Source organism: Heteronotia binoei, chromosome 5 (assembly GCF_032191835.1).
Source record: "Heteronotia binoei isolate CCM8104 ecotype False Entrance Well chromosome 5, APGP_CSIRO_Hbin_v1, whole genome shotgun sequence".
Lineage (NCBI taxonomy): Eukaryota > Metazoa > Chordata > Lepidosauria > Squamata > Gekkonidae > Heteronotia > Heteronotia binoei.
Genome location: NC_083227.1, coordinates 17,700,836 through 17,721,933, shown reverse-complemented (window position 1 = coordinate 17,721,933; position 21,098 = coordinate 17,700,836). Strand labels below are relative to the sequence as shown.

General features: G+C 48.4%; 2 protein-coding genes across 2 annotated transcripts in view; one reads left to right on the top strand and one right to left on the bottom strand.

Moving 5' to 3' along the window:
* Window positions 1-21,098, bottom strand: part of LOC132571073 (zinc finger protein 345-like) — a 97,977-nt gene that overhangs the window by 16,180 nt on the left and 60,699 nt on the right. The window lies entirely within an intron of this gene.
* Window positions 2,750-3,644, top strand: LOC132571778 (zinc finger and SCAN domain-containing protein 23-like). The gene is made up of 2 exons (XM_060238571.1): window positions 2,750-3,224; window positions 3,453-3,644. Exons 1-2 carry the CDS (start codon window positions 2,802-2,804, stop codon window positions 3,642-3,644), a joined length of 615 nt encoding a protein of 204 aa, XP_060094554.1. The 5' UTR covers window positions 2,750-2,801.

Below are 21,098 nucleotides of genomic sequence, written 5' to 3'. Positions count from 1 at the left end.
CCATGCAAAAAGCAACATTCCCTTCCCTCACAGACTCCTCTCTGCCAAGGTATACATTGGGACAGGGTAAAAGCTGGAACAGCCCAGAACAGGCAATAAACAAACAACAGTAATGCAGAAAACACTGAGGTGCATTACAGACACTGGAGAACAATATTTTAGAAACAAATATGTGTAACCTTTGCACCTGTGCTAACCATTTCCAGGCCAAAATGTCTCTGGAACAGGCTGAAACTTGCATTGAACAAACAATAGTACCGAGAAAACCCTGGGATGCATCACAGACAATTAAGAACAATATTTTAGATATGAAAATATGGAACTCTTGCTACTGTATTAACCCTTTTCAAGGCAAAATGCATACTGAACAGGCTGGAACGGGCATTAAACAAATAGTAGCACTGCAAAGAACCCTGGGATTAGCTTGACTCTATGATTTAAGGCCCAAACTGCAACTGGACAGTTGGAGGGACTGGAGATGAAAGCATGCCTGGGGCACATTCCGTCCTGACCCACCGCAAGACCCTGCAGCCTGCCACTCCCACCCAATCCTCTGTTGTTTCCCCATCTGATAATCTGGTCCACTGTCCTTTCCACAGCACTCCCTTAGGTCATCCTGATTTTTTCACAGGTATCTTCAGGTGCTAGACAACCCAGCATTGATACGCAATCATAATTTCAGACCCCAACCCATTGATTCGTACAGGCACTCTCATTTGGAATATTTCTATCAACACCCCTCAGCTGATTTTCTCATGTTAATTAATTGAACTCAATGAACAATGCTATTCCATATTATTCCAGATATCTCTAACATTCTTCAGCTGCTACATGTTTCCCTTTGTGATCTAGCCTTCAGAATTCCAGCTAGCTTAGCTGGCCTTCAAAGCAGCACTACAACAAAGAATTGCAATACACACAGCCTTCCCCCCCCCCCAAAAAACCTTTTTTTCTTTCTAACACAGAGCTCATTCTCGGATACACAGTTTCTGTCCTTGCAGGTGTGTGTGTGGGGGGGAGGGGTGCCAGTCTCCTGCCGGGAGACAACCAAATCTGTCCTCCAGAAGGGAAATTGAGATGAGCTGTAATTCCAGGGGATCCTCAAGTCCCACCTGGAGGCTGGCATCCCTAAGGGGGAGAGTTAAAGGGAAGGCTTTTTATTTTTTCTATTCAACCACCCTATTTTCTGAGATGGACGAAAAGCACTGGATACCCTGGCAGTGGACGGAACCCTCTGCAGAGTTACTCCCGAGCAGCCCCGTTGAGCTGCTTAGGGCGTTACGGACAGCAGCCCGGCAGAAGTCCGCTCTGTCCAACTTCCGGAAAGGACGAAAAGCATTTTCACTCGTCTGCGGCAATGAAAGAGTTAAACCAACTAAGCTGCTTGCTAGAGAGGCCAAGCTGGGAGGGGGTGGAGTGGAAAGGGTTTTTTCCAGTCTTTGTGTGTGTGGCGGGGGTGGGTTGCTTCTGCATCTCCCCAGAGGACAGAAGGGGCTTCAGGCAGGTAACTGCGGATAAAAACTGTACAGCCGGATCCCGGGAAGGTTTACTCACAAGTAAGACACGACGCGGGGCGGGGGGGGGGGGATAAGCTCGGAAATCTTGGAAAAGATGAATGTTGGTCCTCATAGAATCATACAGTTGGAAAGGACCTCTAGCGTCATCTAGTCCAACCCCTGCACAATGCAGGAAACTCACAAACACCTCCCTCTAAATTCACAGGATCTTCATTGCTGTCAGATGGCCATCTAGCCTCTGTTTAAAAACCTCCAAGGAAGGAGAGATTCAGGCGGGGCGCTGGGTTGGTCTGAAGCAGCAGAACAAAGTTCATGTCCAAGGACACCTGTAAGACCAACGAACTTATATGCCTTCGGGTGCATGCATGCGCAATGCTTTATTCATGGTATAAGCCAATTGATGTACATTGAAATGGAATTTACCAGTCCAGACATATAGCTAAAGCGTGAGCAGAATATTAGCATCCAACATAATGAAGATGTTGAACAGATTCCAGGACCAAGCAGGAATAACCAGCTTCATTTTTATGGTTACCATTTGACTGGGGTTCATTCCAGGGGAGAGGAATCAGTGAAGGAAATAAATGTGTTAGATTGGAGACTGAGAGCAGAAGATGCACCCTTCTTCATTGTGGGAGGCTGTGAGTAATTAACTGTGACCCTGTTGTTATGCCGCATCCACCTTCAATGCATGTCTCAGTTAATGACTCTCAGGGTGTGATTTTCTGAGCTCTGTTTTAATTTGTTAGCTGCCTTGGTGGTGCTTGTGGGGGACAGATGGTTGGAATCTGAATACTGTAAATAAATACATTCTTAGCCACTGAGGTCTTCGAGAAGCCCAGAAAAGAGTCCCACATCTGGTCAGGAGGGGAGGAATCATTCGTGCTAATCGGCTCCTTCATATTATAGTCTATATTGATACGGAGCCCCAAGGACAGGCTGATTCTCCAGTCGTCTAAAGCCAAGATCATATCATTTGCATTAGACTTTTAAACAGCCAAATGGAGATGGTTTACTTTCCTTAAGGACGGAACAGGCATATCTAACAAAGCTCAATACATAATATAGGACAATGACACTAACTCTGATCCACCACAACCATCAAAAATGATGCTCCTTCTGAGCCACTGGGCCAATCCTTTGGTGTTCCTTGACCAGATTGGGTGATGTAGCTTCATTCCCTTTTGGTTTCTTTCTACCTTTTTGATTTCCTTTCCTGTTTGTAGCCACGACAGTAAGGTTGTCTTTCCACAGCCATAGGCGACCCAAGAGAAGGGGAAGGAGATGGAAGAGGGGGACCCAGAAGGGCCTGGAACAGGCAAGAGATCAAGGGAAAGTCCCCAACCCACCCAGGCTGGGAGTGGTGTTGAATCCAGGGAAAGAGCCGTGCCAGGGATCCTGTCTCAGGACACAATGACTGCAGATGGACACAACCGATGCTTCCGGAAGTTCCTCTATGATGAGGCTGATGGACCCCGAGAGGTTTGCAGCCATCTCCATGAACTTTGCAGCCACTGGCTGGAGCCCGAGAGGCGCACCAAGAAGCAGATCCTGGACCTGGTGATCCTGGAGCAGTTCCTGACCATCCTGCCCCAGGAAATGCGGTGCTGGGTGAAAGAATGTGAGCCAGAGACCAGTTCCCAGGCAGTGGCCCTGGCCGAAGGCTTCCTCCTGAGTCAGGCTGAGGAGAAGAGGCAGGCAGAGCAGGTTCGCTCAGTTCCAGCAAGGAACTTACCTTAAGGCTTCCCTGACAGATATTTTTGCCTTTAGAGAATTCATTATGATGGGAGGAAAACCCAACCCTGATTCTTGGCCCTGTGGTTGAACCAGCTCTGCTGGTGGATGCAGGGATGAGGAGTCTGGGAGTGGGGCAGGATCCATCTCCTCAACCCCTTCCATTTATTCTCTTACCAGTCTCTCTTCCTGTTATTTCAGATGTGGGGACCACCTGTAAAGATGGAAGCGACGTTCTCTGAGGCAGAAGGAGCTTCATCAGAGGAAAGTCAGAGGGCACAGACTCAGAAGTGTGCCCAAGATGCCCTGTCAAGTGGTAAGGGAGCCTCCTGCCCAGATGGGATCGGAGAACCTAGTCGAGTTGTTGGGTGGAAATTTTGCGACAGGAGATAAAGGGAATACTGCTCACTATGCAGAGTCGATTTTTGGAACTTAGTGCCCCAGTATGTTGCGATGACCACTTACTTGCAGGAGGAGTCGGGAGTAGACAGATTCCTGGAAGGCCATTACATTCTGATTTACCTGAATTAAAATATTTGTATCTCACTTTCCTTCCATTAGCTGGACTCAAGGTGGCTCCAAAAAGGATAGGAAGATGCCCAGACTGGGATAGCCCAGGCAAGCCCAATCATGTAAGATCTCAGAAGCTAAGTAGGGTCAGTCTGACAAGTACTTGGGTTGGAGACCTCCTTGAAATATCAGCAGTCGGGAGGACAGGGACAGGCTTTATCCAGCCTCCTCTGTGAATATCCTCCAGGCCCCCATTAGGGCTCAATCACAAGAGGTCACCATGACTTTCATGTGCACACATGCACACAGGCATATAAAATACACATATTCCCCCACCTAAAAAAAAAAAGGATAGGAAGAAAAATGTGGGTGCAGCTGCTTGCTGTGGTGAATAAATAGTACCCCCATGTTCCCCTGAGTTGGATGGCCCTGGCTAGTCCGATTTTATCAGGTCTCAGAAGCTAAGCAGGGTCACTCCTGATTCGTACTTGGATGAGAGACCACCAAAGAAGGCCAGGATTGCTATGCAGAGGTAGGCAACGGCATACCACTCTGGAATGTCTTTTACCTTTAATAACTGTGGAGTCCCCATAACTTGGTTGTGACTTGAGGGCACTTTACACCCACACCCACCCATGTTCTGGGCAGGATACCTCTGAATATCTGTTTCCAGAGGCCAAAAATTGGGTTTCTTGGCCCCTCTTAAGGGCTTTCCAGGGGCTTTTGGCAGGCCACAGTCAGAAACAGGATACTGGGGTAGGGATGCCAGGCCATAGCCTGCCTCCCCCCTGAGGTTTGAGAGTGGAGCATGTTTTGGACGTCATATCCTGTTGATGTTTCATCTGACTGAATACAGATGCCCTGGAACCCCATTGGTATTACAGACTGTCAGCCGATGCAATAAAATCACATCTGGGTTTAGGGCTGGATGTGCTGATGTCGTGTCATTTGACTTGATTTCCAGTCCCCCTTTTTCTCCTTCCAGTTCAGACTCAAGGACTTGTGGGAGGACAGAAGACTGGTGTGCCTTGGGATTTGGTCTGATCCACCAGGGATGCTGTAACCTTTTCAGCTCCAGAGTTCAGAGGATATTTCTAACTTTCCCCCTCCCTCCATGCCTCATGGATACCTGGTGCTTCTCTTCCCCCTCTCTATTAGTTTATTATAAAGCTTTACAAATTTAATAAACTACAGAGTCAAGGCTAGAATTCACCTTTTCAATTGTGTCTCCTTTGCAGACCATGAAGAGATGTTGCCAAGCCATCATCTTTCCAGTGGAGCACAAATGTCTGCTCCCTCTCTGGTCCAGGTAAGAGGCATGAATGGGGGACAGTCAGCCCCTGCTCCTTTCTCAGGGATGGATGCCTTAGCTGCAGCTGTCCAAACAAGAGAGGCTTTGAACACAACTCCCTTCATGCATAACAAGTTCTACATCCTGCACCCTCCCAGAATGCCCCCATCTGTTGAGAGTGTTGTCTTTGCCTGGCATGTGTGACAAGGGAATCTGCTTTTTCTTTCAGTCTCCCTTGTCCTTTGAGGAGGTGACTGTGTATTTCACCAAAGCTGAGTGGACCCTGCTGGATCTGAGCCAAAAAACTCTCTATAGGGAAGTCATGCTGGAGAACTATAGGCATGTGGCCTCTCTAGGTAAGAACCTTTCATAGGTGTTAATTGCTGCCTTTGGGATGATGCATGACTCAAAAAATTGAAAAACAGTATGGGGTTATGAGACCTTCTGAGGTACTTGCCCCCCACTGTGGGCCTCCAGGACTTGGGGTGGCAGGGAAAGAGACATTCAGAATGGCTGGAGAGAGTGACCTCAGCCTCCTGGCTGACCCAGGGGCAGCTGAGGCCAGTATTGTGGCCATCATCCAAGCTACAAAGGGTGCCGTGGCCTGTGGCCAAGGCAGGGCTGAGAGACCCTCAGAAAGATTCTGGAAAGGGCCAGCTCTTGATTTCTCAGTGGCCAACCTCTACCGCATGCCCTTACCCCAGATGGGATTATAGCCCTTAGCTGTCTTTGATCCATCTGCTCTATATTGGTTGGGATTTGGGGCTTTGACCACGGTTCCATCTTTCCAGATGAATTTTTCGACTTCCTTGGAGTTGTTTCCCTCCCTGTATAAGACTGTTCACTGTCTCTCAGTCTGTCTCTCTGCCAAAGAAGATGAGAATATAAGAGAGGCTGTGGTGGAGAGCAGCAAAGGATTTGCGTCTGAAAAATGGCTGGAGGGTTTCTCGGGAGGATCCAAAGAGACTCTTTCTTTCTCACATGAGCTGCCTGCTAGAGGCTATCTCTCATGGTTATGTCAAGGGAATGGGCCAGGAATAGCAAGGGACTTTTCCTCTTCACTTCTAGGCAACTCTTGGTTTGGTAGAATGATCAAGCCTGCTTGGTAAGGAAGGAGGGAAGCCTTCTGGGCCTGGAATGTGGAGATTTGGGAGTGCCTTCTGGGGCTGAGCTCATCAGGTGGGTGTTGAGGGGCTGCACTCTCCTTAAATACTAGATATTCCATGGAGGGGAGTTATTTAAGAACAGTCCTGCTGGATGAGGCCAGAGGCACATCATCCCTTTTCTATTGCGGTCTCCTGGATGCCTTCATAATAAATAAAAGTTTATTATTATTATTATTATTATTATTATTATTATTTTGTGGAAATTGGTTTGAGTGCTTTCTTTGGAGCTGTTCTACCTTGCAGGGTTGGCTTGCAATGGATAGTCTCACCAGTTAACACTGCACCACAAGGGGAACTGGCTTTAGGTATACCACACAGTACCCTCTGTTGTGGTGGTGGGGATCAATGTTCACCCCAAGGGGGTGGAATTGTGTGGTATTGAAGGGATTCCCACCAGTGTTTCCTCTAAGCTCCATAATGTTGTAAGCGAAAATTCTGTCTCATGAGTATAAATTTGTAGCATTTATTTGTTTTATGTATTATTTTTTTTGTTTAGATAATTTATATTCCGCCCTTTCCCAGACGGGCTCAGGTCGGATAACATTTTAAAACAGTAGAACAGCAATTAAAACCAATAAAAATAGACAATACTATTTAGCGACTCAGCTGGGCACATCATATTATACTGATCATCAGTATAAAATCAGTATTTCAGCAGAGGTGGTATCGCAGCATAGGGTCAGCCGATGGGACAGGACACCCGCTTCCGTAACCAAATACCTGGTGGAATAGCTCCGTCTTACAGGCCCTACAAAAAGGTAACAATTCAATAAGGGCTCAGATCTCTGAGGGGAGCTGATTCCACCAGGCTGTGGCCAAGGCCGAAAAGACCCTGGCCCTGGTCGACGCTAGTCAGATGTCCTTCGGGCCAGGGACGGTCAACAGATGTTGAGTGCCAGATCGTTGTGTTCTCCGAGGCATATATGGGGAGAGGTGGTCCCATAGATATGTCGGTCCCAGGCCGTGGAAGGCTTTAAAAGTTAAAACTAAAACCTTGAAACGGAATCCGGTACTCAATTGGTAGCCAGTGCAGTTTGTGCAGTGCGGGCTGGATGTGTGCCCGGCTTGTTAAAGTTGTCATTAAAGTCATCAGTGAGTCTTTATTTGACTATCTATCTCATGAATCAGTTTTTGGAAGATTACTTTCATAACTTTGTAAAAATCTCGGAATAAATCAGGGCTGCCAAGCTCCCAGGCAGTGCAGGCATTTTCCCGCTTGGGGGTCCCCAACCCACTGGTTCGCAGTGGGCCAGTGGAGGGATCCCCTCCTGATGTCGCCAGTGTGATGACATCACTTGTAAGTGACATCATCATGCCAGCAATGTCACATGCCTTCCGCTCTAGGAGCTTCAGAAAAAATCTGTGGTTTTCCAGGACACTTTAGCCATTTGGGAGGAAAATATGGTACCCAAAAAAGTCCCCCGCCAGATACCGCAGGGGACTTGGCAACCCTAGAATAAATTCTTTTAAATTATGTTTAGAATAATTTAAATATAAGAGAAAACAAAATGAAGTAAAATCTCACCCACCCTTTTCCACTATATTGGTAGACCTGACCTCTGGAGAACAAATCTATCCACCCCTTTCCACTGTATTTGTAGACCTAGCCTTGGACTGTTGCCCTGCCCTGAGCTTCAGAAGACATATCAATCAACACGAGGGGGGGGGGGGGACTCTTGCCGTCTACTTTGGGGGTTTTTTAGTGAAAAATGACAACCAGCATTACAGGTCAAGCATAACAGAAGAAACAATCTCTGTCAGAATCCTGCATAACCTAACAAAGAGGACATTGCTTAAATATCAGCCTGCCCAAAGTACTTATTTATTTTTATATCCCACTTTCTCCTGTGACTCAAGGCCACAGCTTACAATTATACTGAAAAGCATAATAGGAGTGTGCAAAAAAAAAAAAAAGGCTTTTGTTTGGCTCCATTGTATCCTATGGGGACCATTACAGTCAATGGGTTCCATAGGCTATAATAAAGAACCTATCTGGGGCTCTTGAGGCACCTGTTTTTTGAGGCAGAGGAACCAGTTTGGTGTAGTGGTTAAGCGTGTGGACTCTTATCTTGGAGAACTGGGTTTGATTCCCCACTCTGTTGCATGCAGCTGCTGGAATGGCCTTGGGTCAGCCATAGCTCTTGCAGAGGTTGTCCTTGAAATGGCAGCTTCTGGAAGAGCTCTCTCAGCCCTACCTACCTCACAGAATGTCTGTTGTGGGGGAGGAAGGTAGGTAAAGAAGATTGTAAGCCACTCTTAGACTCTGAGATTCAGAGTGAAGGGCGGGGTATAAATCCAATATCATCGTCGTCATCAACTTTGCAGCATAGCTGCTGATGTCTCTCTTCAAAAACCTCCCCAAGTTTCAAAAAAGTGCACCAGGGTGCCCACTTTTGTGGGCCCCAGAAAGAGGTGCCCCCATCCTCTATTGTTTCTAATGGGCTGAAGCAGTGTCTGTGGGTGGAAGAAGCAAAAATCTGAGTGCAGCCTTTTAAAAATTTGTGTGTCAGTGCCCCCCTTGCACAACTTTCCCACTGATCCTGTCAGCTCAGTAAACACAAGGGCAGTTGGTTGAGCCACAACAGGATAGGGAAACCACTGTAGCCCCCTCCCATCTCCCCAAGAGACAAGCAATCCACTCCTTCTCAAAGGCTAAGTTGCTTCCACTCCCTTGAGGTAGGAAAGCATCTGCCACAGAAACACACACACACAGAATGCTTAGGTGTACCTGTCTGATCAATGTACCCCAAGCACAGGTTTCTCCGAGGCTGTCCAGTACTGTTTCTCCCTGTCCCCAAGGGTGGATGCTGGGTAAACTAGGAGCGTAGGAACCTATTCATGGACTCCCATCCCCATTGTGTTCATTGGGGGAGAGAGAGAAAGTAGCAGGGATCCCAATTGTATCAAGAAAGACATGCAGCTTTTTTTAAAAAACCTTCTTTATTTATTGAATATAAAACAGAAATTGCAAAACCTCCCAAACATAGAAGGTTCTGGTATGCAAAATAAAATATTGACTCATAATTCTTGTCTTTTCAAAGTTTTATTAGATTTCATAAAAGGAAAAATTTGGGTTTGGAGGGGAGAGATGGGGGGGAATACAAAAAGGGGAAGAGAGAAAGATTACATTTGTTTCTACTTTAAGAGAAGAAAAAAATCTATACTTTGTTGTGCCTGTAAGCAGGGCTTTTTTTGAGCAGGGACACTGTTCGGGCTGGCTTGACATCAGAGGGTATGGCCTAATATGTAGATGAGTTACTGCTGGGCTTTTTCTACCAAAAACCCATGTGGAACAATGGTGATGTCAGAGGGTGTGGCTTAATATGCAAATGAGTTCCTGCGGGAATTTTCCTACCAAAAAAGCCCTGCCTGCAGGTATTTAGAGTTATTCAATAGACACTGCCTTTAAACTCTATACACATTCTGTGACCTTTTGATAGTTTTATATAACCCTACCACTTTGTAAAATATTTGGTAACAATCTCCAAATCTCATATCTGTCAGATTGCAAAGCGAAGTTCATACATAAAGGTGTATGAACTTCGCTTTGCAATCTGACAGATTCTAAAAAAAAAGCAAAAGAAAGGAAAGAGAGAGAAGTTCTACTTTTCATCCTAAAGTTATATATCTCTAACATATAAATGTGTATTATGAACATTCTAATGATATCTATTACTTATAATTATTATATATAACATAAATAGTTTTCCCTAACCAATAATATAATAATACAAATGTTAATACTTATTCATAGTGCCAATAAAAAAGTCCAAGAAAATTTGAACTGAAGCAGTGTGACTTAGCATAGATAAGCTAACAAGCTTGTTAAAAACAGAGAGAAGGTTTCAAGGCCAGAGATAAAGAGGAGTTCCATTAATCAAAAAAGGAATCTGGGTTGGAAAGTTCACTTATATTGACTCTTCTGGGGTGGCAGGTGAACTTTTTGGCACTGTGTTCCTGTAGGGTGGGCTTCCCTCTAATGTGAAGGTTTGTAAAAACAAAATGGCCTTGAGTCCCAGATAGGGATGTGCAAAAAAAAAAAAATTCGGAATTACACGGATTCGGAAGTATACGGGGAAAAAAATTCGGATTTCCCCGTATACTACTGAATACCGTATTCGGAATAGCCGCATATACGGTAATGCGCGGCTATTTCCGAATATACGGCCCTATTATACCCTATGGGCCATTGAAATAAATGGCAAATAGGGTATATTTGAAGCTGCCTGGAGGGGGCGGGGTTGAGGGAGAGCCCCCAAATTTGCAGGGGACCTGCAGGGGACTCTCCCCTCCAACCCCTCCAAGTCCCAAAAAGATTGGGCCAGGGGATCCCATTCCAGGGGCACCCAAAGAGGGTGCCCCTATTCCATCATTATACCCTATGGGCCATTGAAATCAATGGCAAATAGGGTATAATTGAAGCCGCCTGGAGGGGAGGGGGTTTGAGGGAGAGCCCCCAAATTTGCAGGGGAGCTGCAGGGGACTCTCCCCTCCAACCCCCCAAGTCCCAAAAAGATTGGGCCAGGGGATCCCATTCCAGGGGCACCCAAAGAGGGTGCCCCTATTCCATCATTATACCCTATGGGCCATTGAAATCAATGGCAAATAGGGTATATTTGAAGCCGCCTGGAGGGGAGGGGGTTTGAGGGAGAGCCCCCAAACTTGCAGGGGACCTGCAGGGGACTCCCCAGCATGCAACCCCCCTGGCCCCAAAAGACGGCACCCATCTGTGGGCACCCCAAAAGGAACACTGCTCCCAATAGTGAGAAAAAACCAATTAGAGCCACTTCCTCACTGCAATTGTCGTGGGAAAAGTGGCTCTGGGGAGCAGGAGGTTTTGAGGAGAGCCCCCCAAACTGCTGTGCAGCTTCAGGGCACTGTCCCACACAAAACCCACAAGGCCAAAAAAAAAATTGGACCAGGGGGTCCAATTCCTGGGGCACCCAAAGCCAAACCTAACTTCACACCAGAGAATCTCTATAGGACCCAAATGCACTACATCCCTCTATCTACTCTATGAACCCCGCAGGCCTGGAACCAATGTAAACCCAGTTGCCAACGTCACTGCCACACAAAACACAATCTGCTCAAGGTCTGCTCTGCAGACCTGGCTGCAGCAAACCCAGATGCCAGCTCTCCAGCCCTGCCCCAAACAACACGGGGAGAGCTGGCCAACCACAAAAAGCCTGCTGGTTCCGGGTCTCTCACCCAGGTGCCAGCTTCCCTGCCACAGAACACACAATCTACAGATGCCAGCTCTCCAGCCCTGCCCCAAACAACACGAAGAGAGCTGGCCAACAACAAAAAGCCTGCTATTTCTGGGTCTCTCACCCAGGTGCCAGCTTCCCTGCCACAGAACACACAATCTACAGATGCCAGCTCTCCAGCCCTGCCCCAAACAACACGGGGAGAGCTGGCCAACCACAACAAGCATGCTGCCTCTGGGTCTCTCACCCAGGTGCCAGCTTCCCTGCCCCAAACAACACAACTCTAGTCTCAAACAAGAGAAGTGGTGGACCACCACACCTAGCTCTACATCATTCTGTAACACAAAGCAAGAAGCATTTTGACTTACCTTGAGTGATGGATGGTTGGCTGGTCCCGGCTCTTTCGTGTTACCCAGGGTGCACCACGAGGAGGCGAGCCAGAATTGCACCCCAAATGAGGAATATCACTGGGAGGGCCTCAGATTATGTGAGAGGAAGGCAACCATTCCTTCTCTCTCAGCTCAGCAGTAACACACCAGCATCACTGTCCCATTAGAGGGACTTCAGCATTGGTATGGCTGCTGGCTGCCTGTCATCATCACTGGCAGCTCCCTCTTTCTTCCTCCTGCCCCTGAAAAAAAACTGGGTGGGTTATCCTGGCTGGGCCTGTGTGTGCTGTCGGTTACAGTTGGGGGCTGCAATGGCCCTTTCAGTATTATTAGGCATTTGTGGATGGAGGACTGGAGAAATTTGGATCGCTTTGCAGTTTTTAAACCAGCATTCACTTTTGGTTTGGGGAGGGATGAGGGGGGTGGGGGATGCACTGCCAATCAATTTGTGAGTGAGTTTTTGGGCTGTCTTTGGACTCTAGTCAGTTTTTATCGGAGGAGCGTTTTACAAGCATCTTTCAAGCGCGGGCCAAGAGAGGATGCAGGCACAAGTAGGTGCTCACTTCATTCAATCTCAAAGTCCATGCTCGGGGAGCCGAACATTGGCAAGTTGACCTTCAGGAAGATCAACTGCTGAACTGTCCAGGGTTGCAGGCGATTGCGATGTGAAAAGACGCGCTCGCTCTGCATGCTCGTCGGTGGGCAGGAGAGGAACGCCTTGGCCACGGAGGAGAGGGCCGGCCAGACCCCCTCCTTCGTGACCCAGTAGTCCAAAGGAGACACTTCCTGCGGCTCGAGGGGCTCAAAAAGATAGTCCTTCACCATCGCAGCACCCGTCTCCGCTCTCGGTGCCCTACCGCTCCTAGAGGGGCCAACGACCCGCCCGATGAATGTCACCTCAGCACTCCTCGTGGCGTGAGTCTGGTGGGAAACACTGCCTAGCTGGGGAGGCTGGGGATGAACAACAGCAGTGGAAGTTGCAGATGAGCTGCTTCCACCCCCCTCCTCCTCAACTATCGGCACTGGGCCCCCCCTGACTCTGGAACGCTCGACCTTCTGGGAGAGCTCGTCTCGCCAGCGATCGAGCTCGTTGGCCCGCTCGGCGACTGTGCCCTTAAGGCGCGGGTCTAACATGGTCGCCATCATGTAGACCTTATCCTGGGTGAAAGTCTGAAAGCGGGCCTCTAGTCCAACCTGCAGCCTAACAACCAGGGCGTGCACCACTGGAAGAACGTCTGCACGGCCTTGAGCTGGCACTAGAAACGAGGCCAGGTCCTCACAGGCCATCTGGACCATGGGGACGACCAGTGCGATGCTCGCCGTGTCAGACGAGAGCATTTCTGTGTAGATCTTGAAGGGCCCAAGAACCTCCACAGTCTGAGAAATGACCACCCAATCCTCTTGGGTGAGACGGTTCTCATCCCGAAAGACCCTCGTCTCAGAGACAAAGGCATCCAGGGCTGCTCTCTGCTCCACTATGCGCTCCAGCATGGCGCAGGTGGAGTTCCAGCGTGTGCTGACGTCACCGAGCAGGCGGTGCCATGGCACGCCTGTCAGTGTCTGTTTCTCACGCAGCCGAGTCCGTATTGCTGCGTGAGAAGTGACCCGTGATGTACCAACATTTCTGGAGCAGAAGTCGGTACTCATGGGTCGCGGCTTGATACAGACGATCCTGGTTTTTCGTCTGTCCCAACGCGTCCTTGACCACGAGGTGGAGAAGGTGGGCCACGCAAGGAAGGCGTTTTAGGCCCTCACGCTGGACAGCCGCCTTGATGTTTGAGCCACCATCAGTCACCACGAAGCCCTTGGTGACGTCCCCGCTGCCTACCCAGCCCTCTAACTGCTGTGAGAGGATGGCTCTGAGAGTGTCCGCCGTGTGCGGCGCGTCGACTGCTTCGGCGTGCAGCAAGGCACAGCGATAGCCGGCCCAGCGGCCCTGACCCTGCCTGTCATTACTGCCACCCCCACCCCGCACCTCACTGGGTTGCCACCAATGCGCAGTCAGGGAGAGACACCCCTCAAACGCATGTTTGGAGGTCCAGATATCTGAGGTGAAATGAACAGTCCCCCCGGCAGCACGGGACAAATGCTCCTTCACCACAGATCTGGTCGCCCTGAAAAGAGCTGGCACAATGGTCCTGCTAAGGGTGGTTCTAGCAGGAATTTTGTACCAGGGCGCCAGGTACTCCGCACCCCAGGATTCTCGACAACTGAAAACGGAAGCCCATGGGCGACCGACCTGGCAAGGTTCCAGGCGATCACCCTCCTGCCGTGCCTGATTCCCCCTCTTGGCACAGAGGTGCCCCTACCAAACATCTCAGGCAGAGATGCCTGGTGTCCCTGTTCTCCCACAGAACGCTCCTGGAGAGCGGAGGTAGTCGCGATGGGACGGACCCCCTGGCTGGGTGGTGTTGTTGTCCGCTTGGACAACACAGCACCAGCCTGCTTCTCCCCCTTAAGAAGCACCCCCGGGTGGTGCTTCCGCAGGTGATTCTGCATCCCCCCCGGAGTCAGGTGGGCAGGGTCCCGCCCACGACTGATCCGGGCCCTGCACAGCTTGCACTGCGCATAACGTGGATCCTCCATAAGTTGGAAATGCTTCCATACTTCAGAGGTGAACGGATGCCCAAATTGACTCGCAGGTTGGGTGTCCGGAGCCACCTCCTTTGAGGTGCTCGGGGGAGACACATCGTGCCTCGGGGTGGCAGGAGGGGCTGGCCACTGGGGGGAAGTGGGCGGAGATGGAGGCACCTCGTGTGTCTCCATCTCTTCCCCCTCCACCCCATGCGGCCTCCCCTCCTGGCCATCCCCTGAAGGTCTGCTGGTGCCCAAAGGAACCGAAGAAGGGGGCTGGTCCTCCTCAGCCAGCTTCTCCTCCAGCTCCTGCACGACACTCTCCACCCTCCTTGGGGTGATCGTTTTGGACAGGAAACTGTCCCCAAAGCTCATCTCCAAGGAGGGCTGCTCTTGCTGCCCCTCCTCCGGCTGCTGAGGCCGAGCGACATCAGCTGGAGGAGTGACTGCCCGAGCAGCAGACCCCTGCGCAGTGCCAGCACCTAATGGCACCTTTGCTGGGGGCGCCCCAGCAGCAGCCTCGATGAAGGGCCCAAGGTGGGCCTTCTTCTTCATCACACTCCGGCCAGAGGTCGGAGTGCTGGAAAGCAGCTGTGGAGTGGCCCCACGCACAGGTGGGGGGGAGACCTGGGTCCTCCCCCTCCCCTCCACCCCTCTAGTCTTCTCCTTGGCCTTGCCCCCAGGGCCCCTCTTCTGCTGTCTGTTACTCATGTCACCCTTGGCCAGTCTCACAGAACCTGAACTGAGAGTGGGGTTTTTTACAAACCTAACTCACTGCACTGTACCCTGAACCAACAGGTGCCCTGACTTCTTTTTAAAAAACCCTCCCACCAAAGCTTGTTTATTTGTTTTTTTGGTCCCTAACCTGTCCTTCTTTGGGTTGGGGTAGTAGTACTCTGGTAAAGTTTAGGAGACTAGGTGATCCTGCCTCTACCTGGCTGCAGTTTTTAAAAGGCTACCTTGAGATGAAGGCAATCCTTGTTATATCCTCCTAGTTAAACTTCTCCTAACTAGATCCTGGGACAAACCTGATTTCCTTGCAAACTAGAAATCAGGTGTCCCCTATAACTAGAGAGAAGCTGTGGTTTACCCTATGGAAATCTAAGGATGCACCGGCTTTCAGTGGCTGAAAGCAAGATGCACTGCAACCCTAGTTTCTTTAAAAGGGAGCCTGATGTGGCCTATTAGTCATGCTGCCTTTTATGAGAAACCTAAAGACTTTTTAAAGCACCCCTATCTGGCCTACTTGAATTGTGAAAGGAGATAAAGCCCTAAACTGGATTAATTTTGTTTTAAATTTCAAAAAAACACGATCCCTAAAAACACCCTTATTAGTGGGGCAGCCTATTTAGTGGCCCTAGCCAAACCGAGAGCACACTCAGATTCCAAAAATCACTCTATAACAACAAGAAAGTGACCCAGCCCACACACACCCTCGCCAACCCCCACACCAACCAGAGGTAATTTTAAAAAACCAAAACAAAACCAGCAGAATCACAAAAGGCCAAGCAAACCAACTCAAGTGTTTAAAAAGTGGCCTTTCACCAATAAGAAAAATTAAGCCAAATCAGTCAACAACACCCCCCCCACCCCCAAACCAGGAAAAGTGACAACAGGAAAAAAAGGCCAAGCAAAGCAACTCAAGATTTTAAAAAGTGGCCTTTCACCAATAAGAAAAATTAAGCCAAATCAGTCAACAACACCCCCCCCACCCCCAAACCAAGAAAAGTGACAACAGGAAAAAAAGGCCAAGCAAAGCAACTCAAGTTTTTAAAAAGTGGCCTTTCACCAATAAGAAAACTCAGGCCAAATCAGTCAACAACAACACCCCCACCCCTAAAACCAGAACCAGGAAAAGGGGGACAAAAGTGGCCTTTTAAACAATGAAAATTAGGCCAAACAGCACCCCCCCCACAATAACCTGAAGATAAAAGTAGCACAGCAGCAACACAACACAGCAGCAACAAATCAAACAATGAAACAGTAAAAAACTCAACTTTTAATAATACAGGAACTCCCCCCCCCAAAAAAAAAAACCCTTCACCCTAACCCCAAGAAATCCAAGCCACCCAAATCAGGAGAAGTAAAAGGACACTGCACTTTAAAAAGTCCTCTCACTAAATTAAGATATGGGCAAATTAGCAACCCACCCCCACCCCAGGCCCCCACCCCCAGCAGAACCTAGCCCCAACCCCAAATAGGCTACCCTACCCACCCAGTACTCACCCACCCAAATCTGGACAAGTAAAGGGACTCTAGTCCTTTTACCAACAAAAACTAAAACAAGAACCCCAAAACTGTCTTACCTTGTCTTCTCTGAGTCCAGGGAAGTAAGGCTGAGTGAGAGAGCAGCAGGCAGCAGCAGCTGAAGCCAAGGGCCAGCCACCAGCAGCAGCACAATCTCTCTCACACACACCAAGCCACACACCAACACAGCAATGGAGGAGTCCAGCAGGAAGACTCCTTAAAAAGGTTATCTGGCCCTACAGAGAGCAATTTCAAAAAATAGCACTGCTCTCTGATTGGCCAGACAACAGTGCTTACTTGGATACCCAAGTAAGCAGAAGATCAAAAATAACAACAATGTAGCTGATGGCTGGGCCATCAGCTACACAACAGCCCTGCAAAGCATGCATTTGCAATGCATTTTGCAAATGCATGCTTTGGATTGGTTGCTGGGGCTCCTCTTCCCCCTCCCCCCCCTCCCTGATCCCAGGGAGGCTATGGGAGAGGCGGGAAGAGGCTACTAAAGGCGGGAAAGCAGCTCCTTTGAGGCTGCAGAAGCCATTCCCGCCTTTTGCTTTGACACAGCTTTGACAGCCGTATACTTCCGAAAAGCTATTCGGAAGCATATGGCGAGCCGTATTCGGCTGCCGCATAATAGGTGGCAATGGGAATCGGCTACAGCCGATTCCGAATACAGCCGAATCAGTGTTGATTCGGCTGTATATTCGGTTTGGCCGAACCGAATGCACATCCCTAGTCCCAGACTGGCTGCTGCTATTATTAGCATCATTATTAAATTGCCCCATCCTAACCGATGCTGGGCCATGTGCAGCAACATAAAATACATATAAAATCAGTACATAAGAATATAAGAGATGCCATGTTAGATCTGGCCAGTGGCCCATCCAGTCCCAACACTCTGTGTCACACAGTGGTCAAAACCCCCAAGTGCCGTCGGGAGGTCCACCAGTGGGGCCAGGACACTAGAGGTCATCCCACTGTGTCCCCCCTCCCTCCGCCAAGCACCAAGAATACAGAGCATCACTGCCCCAGACAGAGAGTTCCAACAATATGCTGTGACTAATAGACACTGATGGATGTCTGCTCCATATACTTATCCAATCCCCTCTTGAAGCTGTCTATGCTTGTAGCTGCCACCACGTCCCGTGGCAGTGAATTCCATGTGTTAATCACCCTTTGGGTGAAGAAGTACTTCCTTTTATCAGTTCTAACCTGACTGCTCAGCAATTTCCAATTAATTAAGAACACTTAATTAAAAAACGTTATGGTTTCTTTCTGACCTTAAGATACACTTGTTTCCAAAGAGACAGGTTGACTCTGTGCTTCTAGAAGGCAAAAATGCCTGGATGGTTCAGAAATGGCTGCACATTAGAAAATAGGCAGGCCCAGCCAAGGCCCAGAGAACAGCTCAGAGATACCAGAAAATGCTCTGAGTGTAGGTTGCCCTACACTACAGGGTTGCTTTTCTCACTGGTCATTACCTGTACTCCCTAACAAAAGGCACCTTTTCAAAAACCATGGGAGTCCCTTTTGAACTGCAGGGTTCACTTTGTGAGCTCCTGGTTTCTCACAGCCCCATAGCAAACATGTATTTTGGGGAGTCTGAAAACCAGCTCTTTCTTGGCTCTCATGACATTTAGAAGGACACTCAGTGTAGTTGCAGGACTAGATATCTTGATTTCTTGTATTTAATGGTCAAGAGCAGAGAATCAAAATAGCTGCATGGCACATCAAGCGGGAACAGCGGGGAAATTAATCTTTGCCACTTTCCCTCTTGAAGGACATACTGGGAGGGAGGGGAGGAATAGGCAGAATATGAACTCAGCTGTATGGGAGGGCTTGACAGGGATAAGGTGTGACTGATGGCTGAGTTTCAGAGGAAAGAAGATCTGACTTAGGACTTGCACGCCCATTCACGAGCAGGGCCTGCCTGGTGGCTTGGCTTGTCTGGGTGCTGATGAAAACTCTTTCTTTATTCCAGCAGCGAATGTAGAGAAGACAGCTGGGGAATTTCAGGGATTCTCTTTGGTAAATGTCAAGAATGAAGATGCTGAAGGAAAGTTGGGAGATGGAGATGGACCACAGAGGCAGATGGAAAGTCACTCAGGTCAGAGGAGGGGTAAGCCCATTCCTTCCCAAGGAGGAGGTTTCCATGAAATCTCAGTCCAAGATGAAAGGTCATCCAAAAAATACGGGAGAAGGTCTGTGTGTGGACCAGAAAATGCACCCCTGGGAAAAAGGGGAATAAAACTGCGGTCTTTGAAAAGATCTTCAGTCAGAGAATGAATGTCATTTCAGAGACACTAAATTCCTTAGGAGAGAAAACTTAAAATTGCTTGGAGTGTGAAAAGAGCTTCAGTGGAAAAATCATTACTTCATGAGGCATAAAAGTCCTTCTCTGAACTGAAGGTCCTGTTCCACCCTGCCATCTAAGGTTTTCCGAACACCTGGAGGGACATTTTTTCTCCCTCAGGTCAACTGCTGCCACGACCCAGCCCCCCCTCCACACACACACGCTTTTGACGAAATTACCCACTGTGAGTGTCAGGATTCCCAGCTTCTCTTCCAAGTTCTGAGGCCTTCCCTCTGCATCTCCAGCTACAGCTTGCTGTCTTGTGCACCCCAGTGGGTCCTTTTCAAATTGCATGTCCAAGATGGTGGAGGTCTAAATGGTACAGAGAACCACTTCCAGGATCAAAAGTTATGACCTGAGGGAGAGAAAATGTTTATAATACTCTTAACACAGCTCCAGATTAAGCAAATGATTCCAAAGAAATGGGTAAAACATAGTTCCTCTGTCCCTCCCTCTCTGGATGCCCTATCAGTTTTTAAATATAAGGCAGGCTTCTTAGTTTAGAAAGTTACAGATTTTCAAAGGAGCTCCACTAATTTCACTCCTCTTCCTCATGCCAGGCAATGGCTGCCTCTCCAGACCTTAAGTCCCTTAATGGAATGCGCCCAAAAGAGCCCCTCCACCTTTCTCCCAGCAGTCTTATCATCTCTCTTTCCCCTCCCACTGATTAGGTAAGACTGTGTAAAAGAAGCTTTTTCTGAAGTCTCCAGGAGTTTCTTCCTGAAACCTTTCTAGTCTCTATTCCTCCACATCTCTGCTCACTGGTTGGGGGTGGAGGAAAAGAGAGTGTCCCATTATTTCTTCCCTGCTTTCTGCTCAGAGAGAAAAAAAGTTTGAGTGCTCAGTTCAGACCTTCATTACAAAATGCATTTCTTCACCACATCTAAGAAGTCACACAGAGCTAAAGAATTGATCAGTGTCCCAAACAAACATCTCTGATGCAGGAGGCTTAATGTATATTGAAAGTGTATATTATTGTTCACTTCAATGTACAGCAGGAAGAAGCCACTGAAATATTTGGAGTGTGGATGAAACTTAAGGGGCAAATTAGACCTCCTTGCGTGGGTTCTAAAAGGATCTCTCTTTATTCCAACAGGAAGAGATCAGCAGAACAAGGATGAGGAGCAGCATCCACTATTGCCAGATGAAATTAAGAATGAAGACGTGAGGGGAAACTTCAAGAATCAAGGAAGACCCATGAGGCAGAAAGGCAGCCACATGGTCCAGAAGAGGGACAAACCCATTCCTTGTCAAAGAGAGGATTTCCAAGAAGTCATTCACATGGTGGAGGAAACAGACAAGGACTTTGAGCATGGAAGGAACATCTCAGATCAAACCCAATATAAGGTCCATTTAGAAATGCATAGTGGAAAGAGCAGCCATGAATGCCTGGAGAGTGGAAAGACCAATATTGGCAGAGCAGAGCTTTGTAGACTTCAAAGAACACATACAGGAGAGAAACCTTATAGGTGCTCAGACTGTGGCAAGAGCTTTTCAGAGAAATCAGACTTTATTCAGCACCAAAAGATTCATTCAGGGGAGAAGCAATTTATCTGCTCAGAGATTGGTATGGCATTCTCTGATGGAAGAAAGCATAATGTACGCTTCCTGAAACCCAGTATAACAAAGGGACACAAATGCTTTCAGTGTGGAAAGTACTTTAAATATAGATCACATCTCATTGTGCATCAAAAAAGCCACAGGGGGGAGAAGCTGTTTGAATGTTCAGAGTGTGGGAAGAGATTCAGTCAGAGTGGCCATCTTAAAGATCATCAACGAATCCACACAGGGGAGAAGCCTTTTGAATGCTCAGAGTGCGGGAAGAGATTCAGTCGGAGTGGCACTCTTCAAAAGCATCGACAAACCCACACAGGAGAAAAGCCCTTTGAATGCCCGGAGTGTGGGAAGAGATTCAGTCAGAGTAACTCTCTTCAACATCATCTAACAACCCACACAGGAGAGAAGCCCTTTGAATGCTCAGAGTGTGGGAAGAGATTCAGTCGGAATGGCCCTCTTCAACAGCATCAACGAACCCACATAAGAGAGAAGCCGTTTGAATGCTCAGCATGTGGGAAGAGTTTCAGTTCCAGTAGAATTCTTCAAAGTCATC

Coding starts and splice junctions, on each gene's coding strand:
- LOC132571778 (XM_060238571.1), top strand. CDS start 2,802: ATGGAAGAGGGGGACCCAGAAGGGCCTGGAACAGGCAAGAGATCAAGG. Junction 3,225..3,452: donor AGAAGAGGCAGGCAGAGCAG/GTTCGCTCAGTT, acceptor CTGTTATTTCAG/ATGTGGGGACCACCTGTAAA.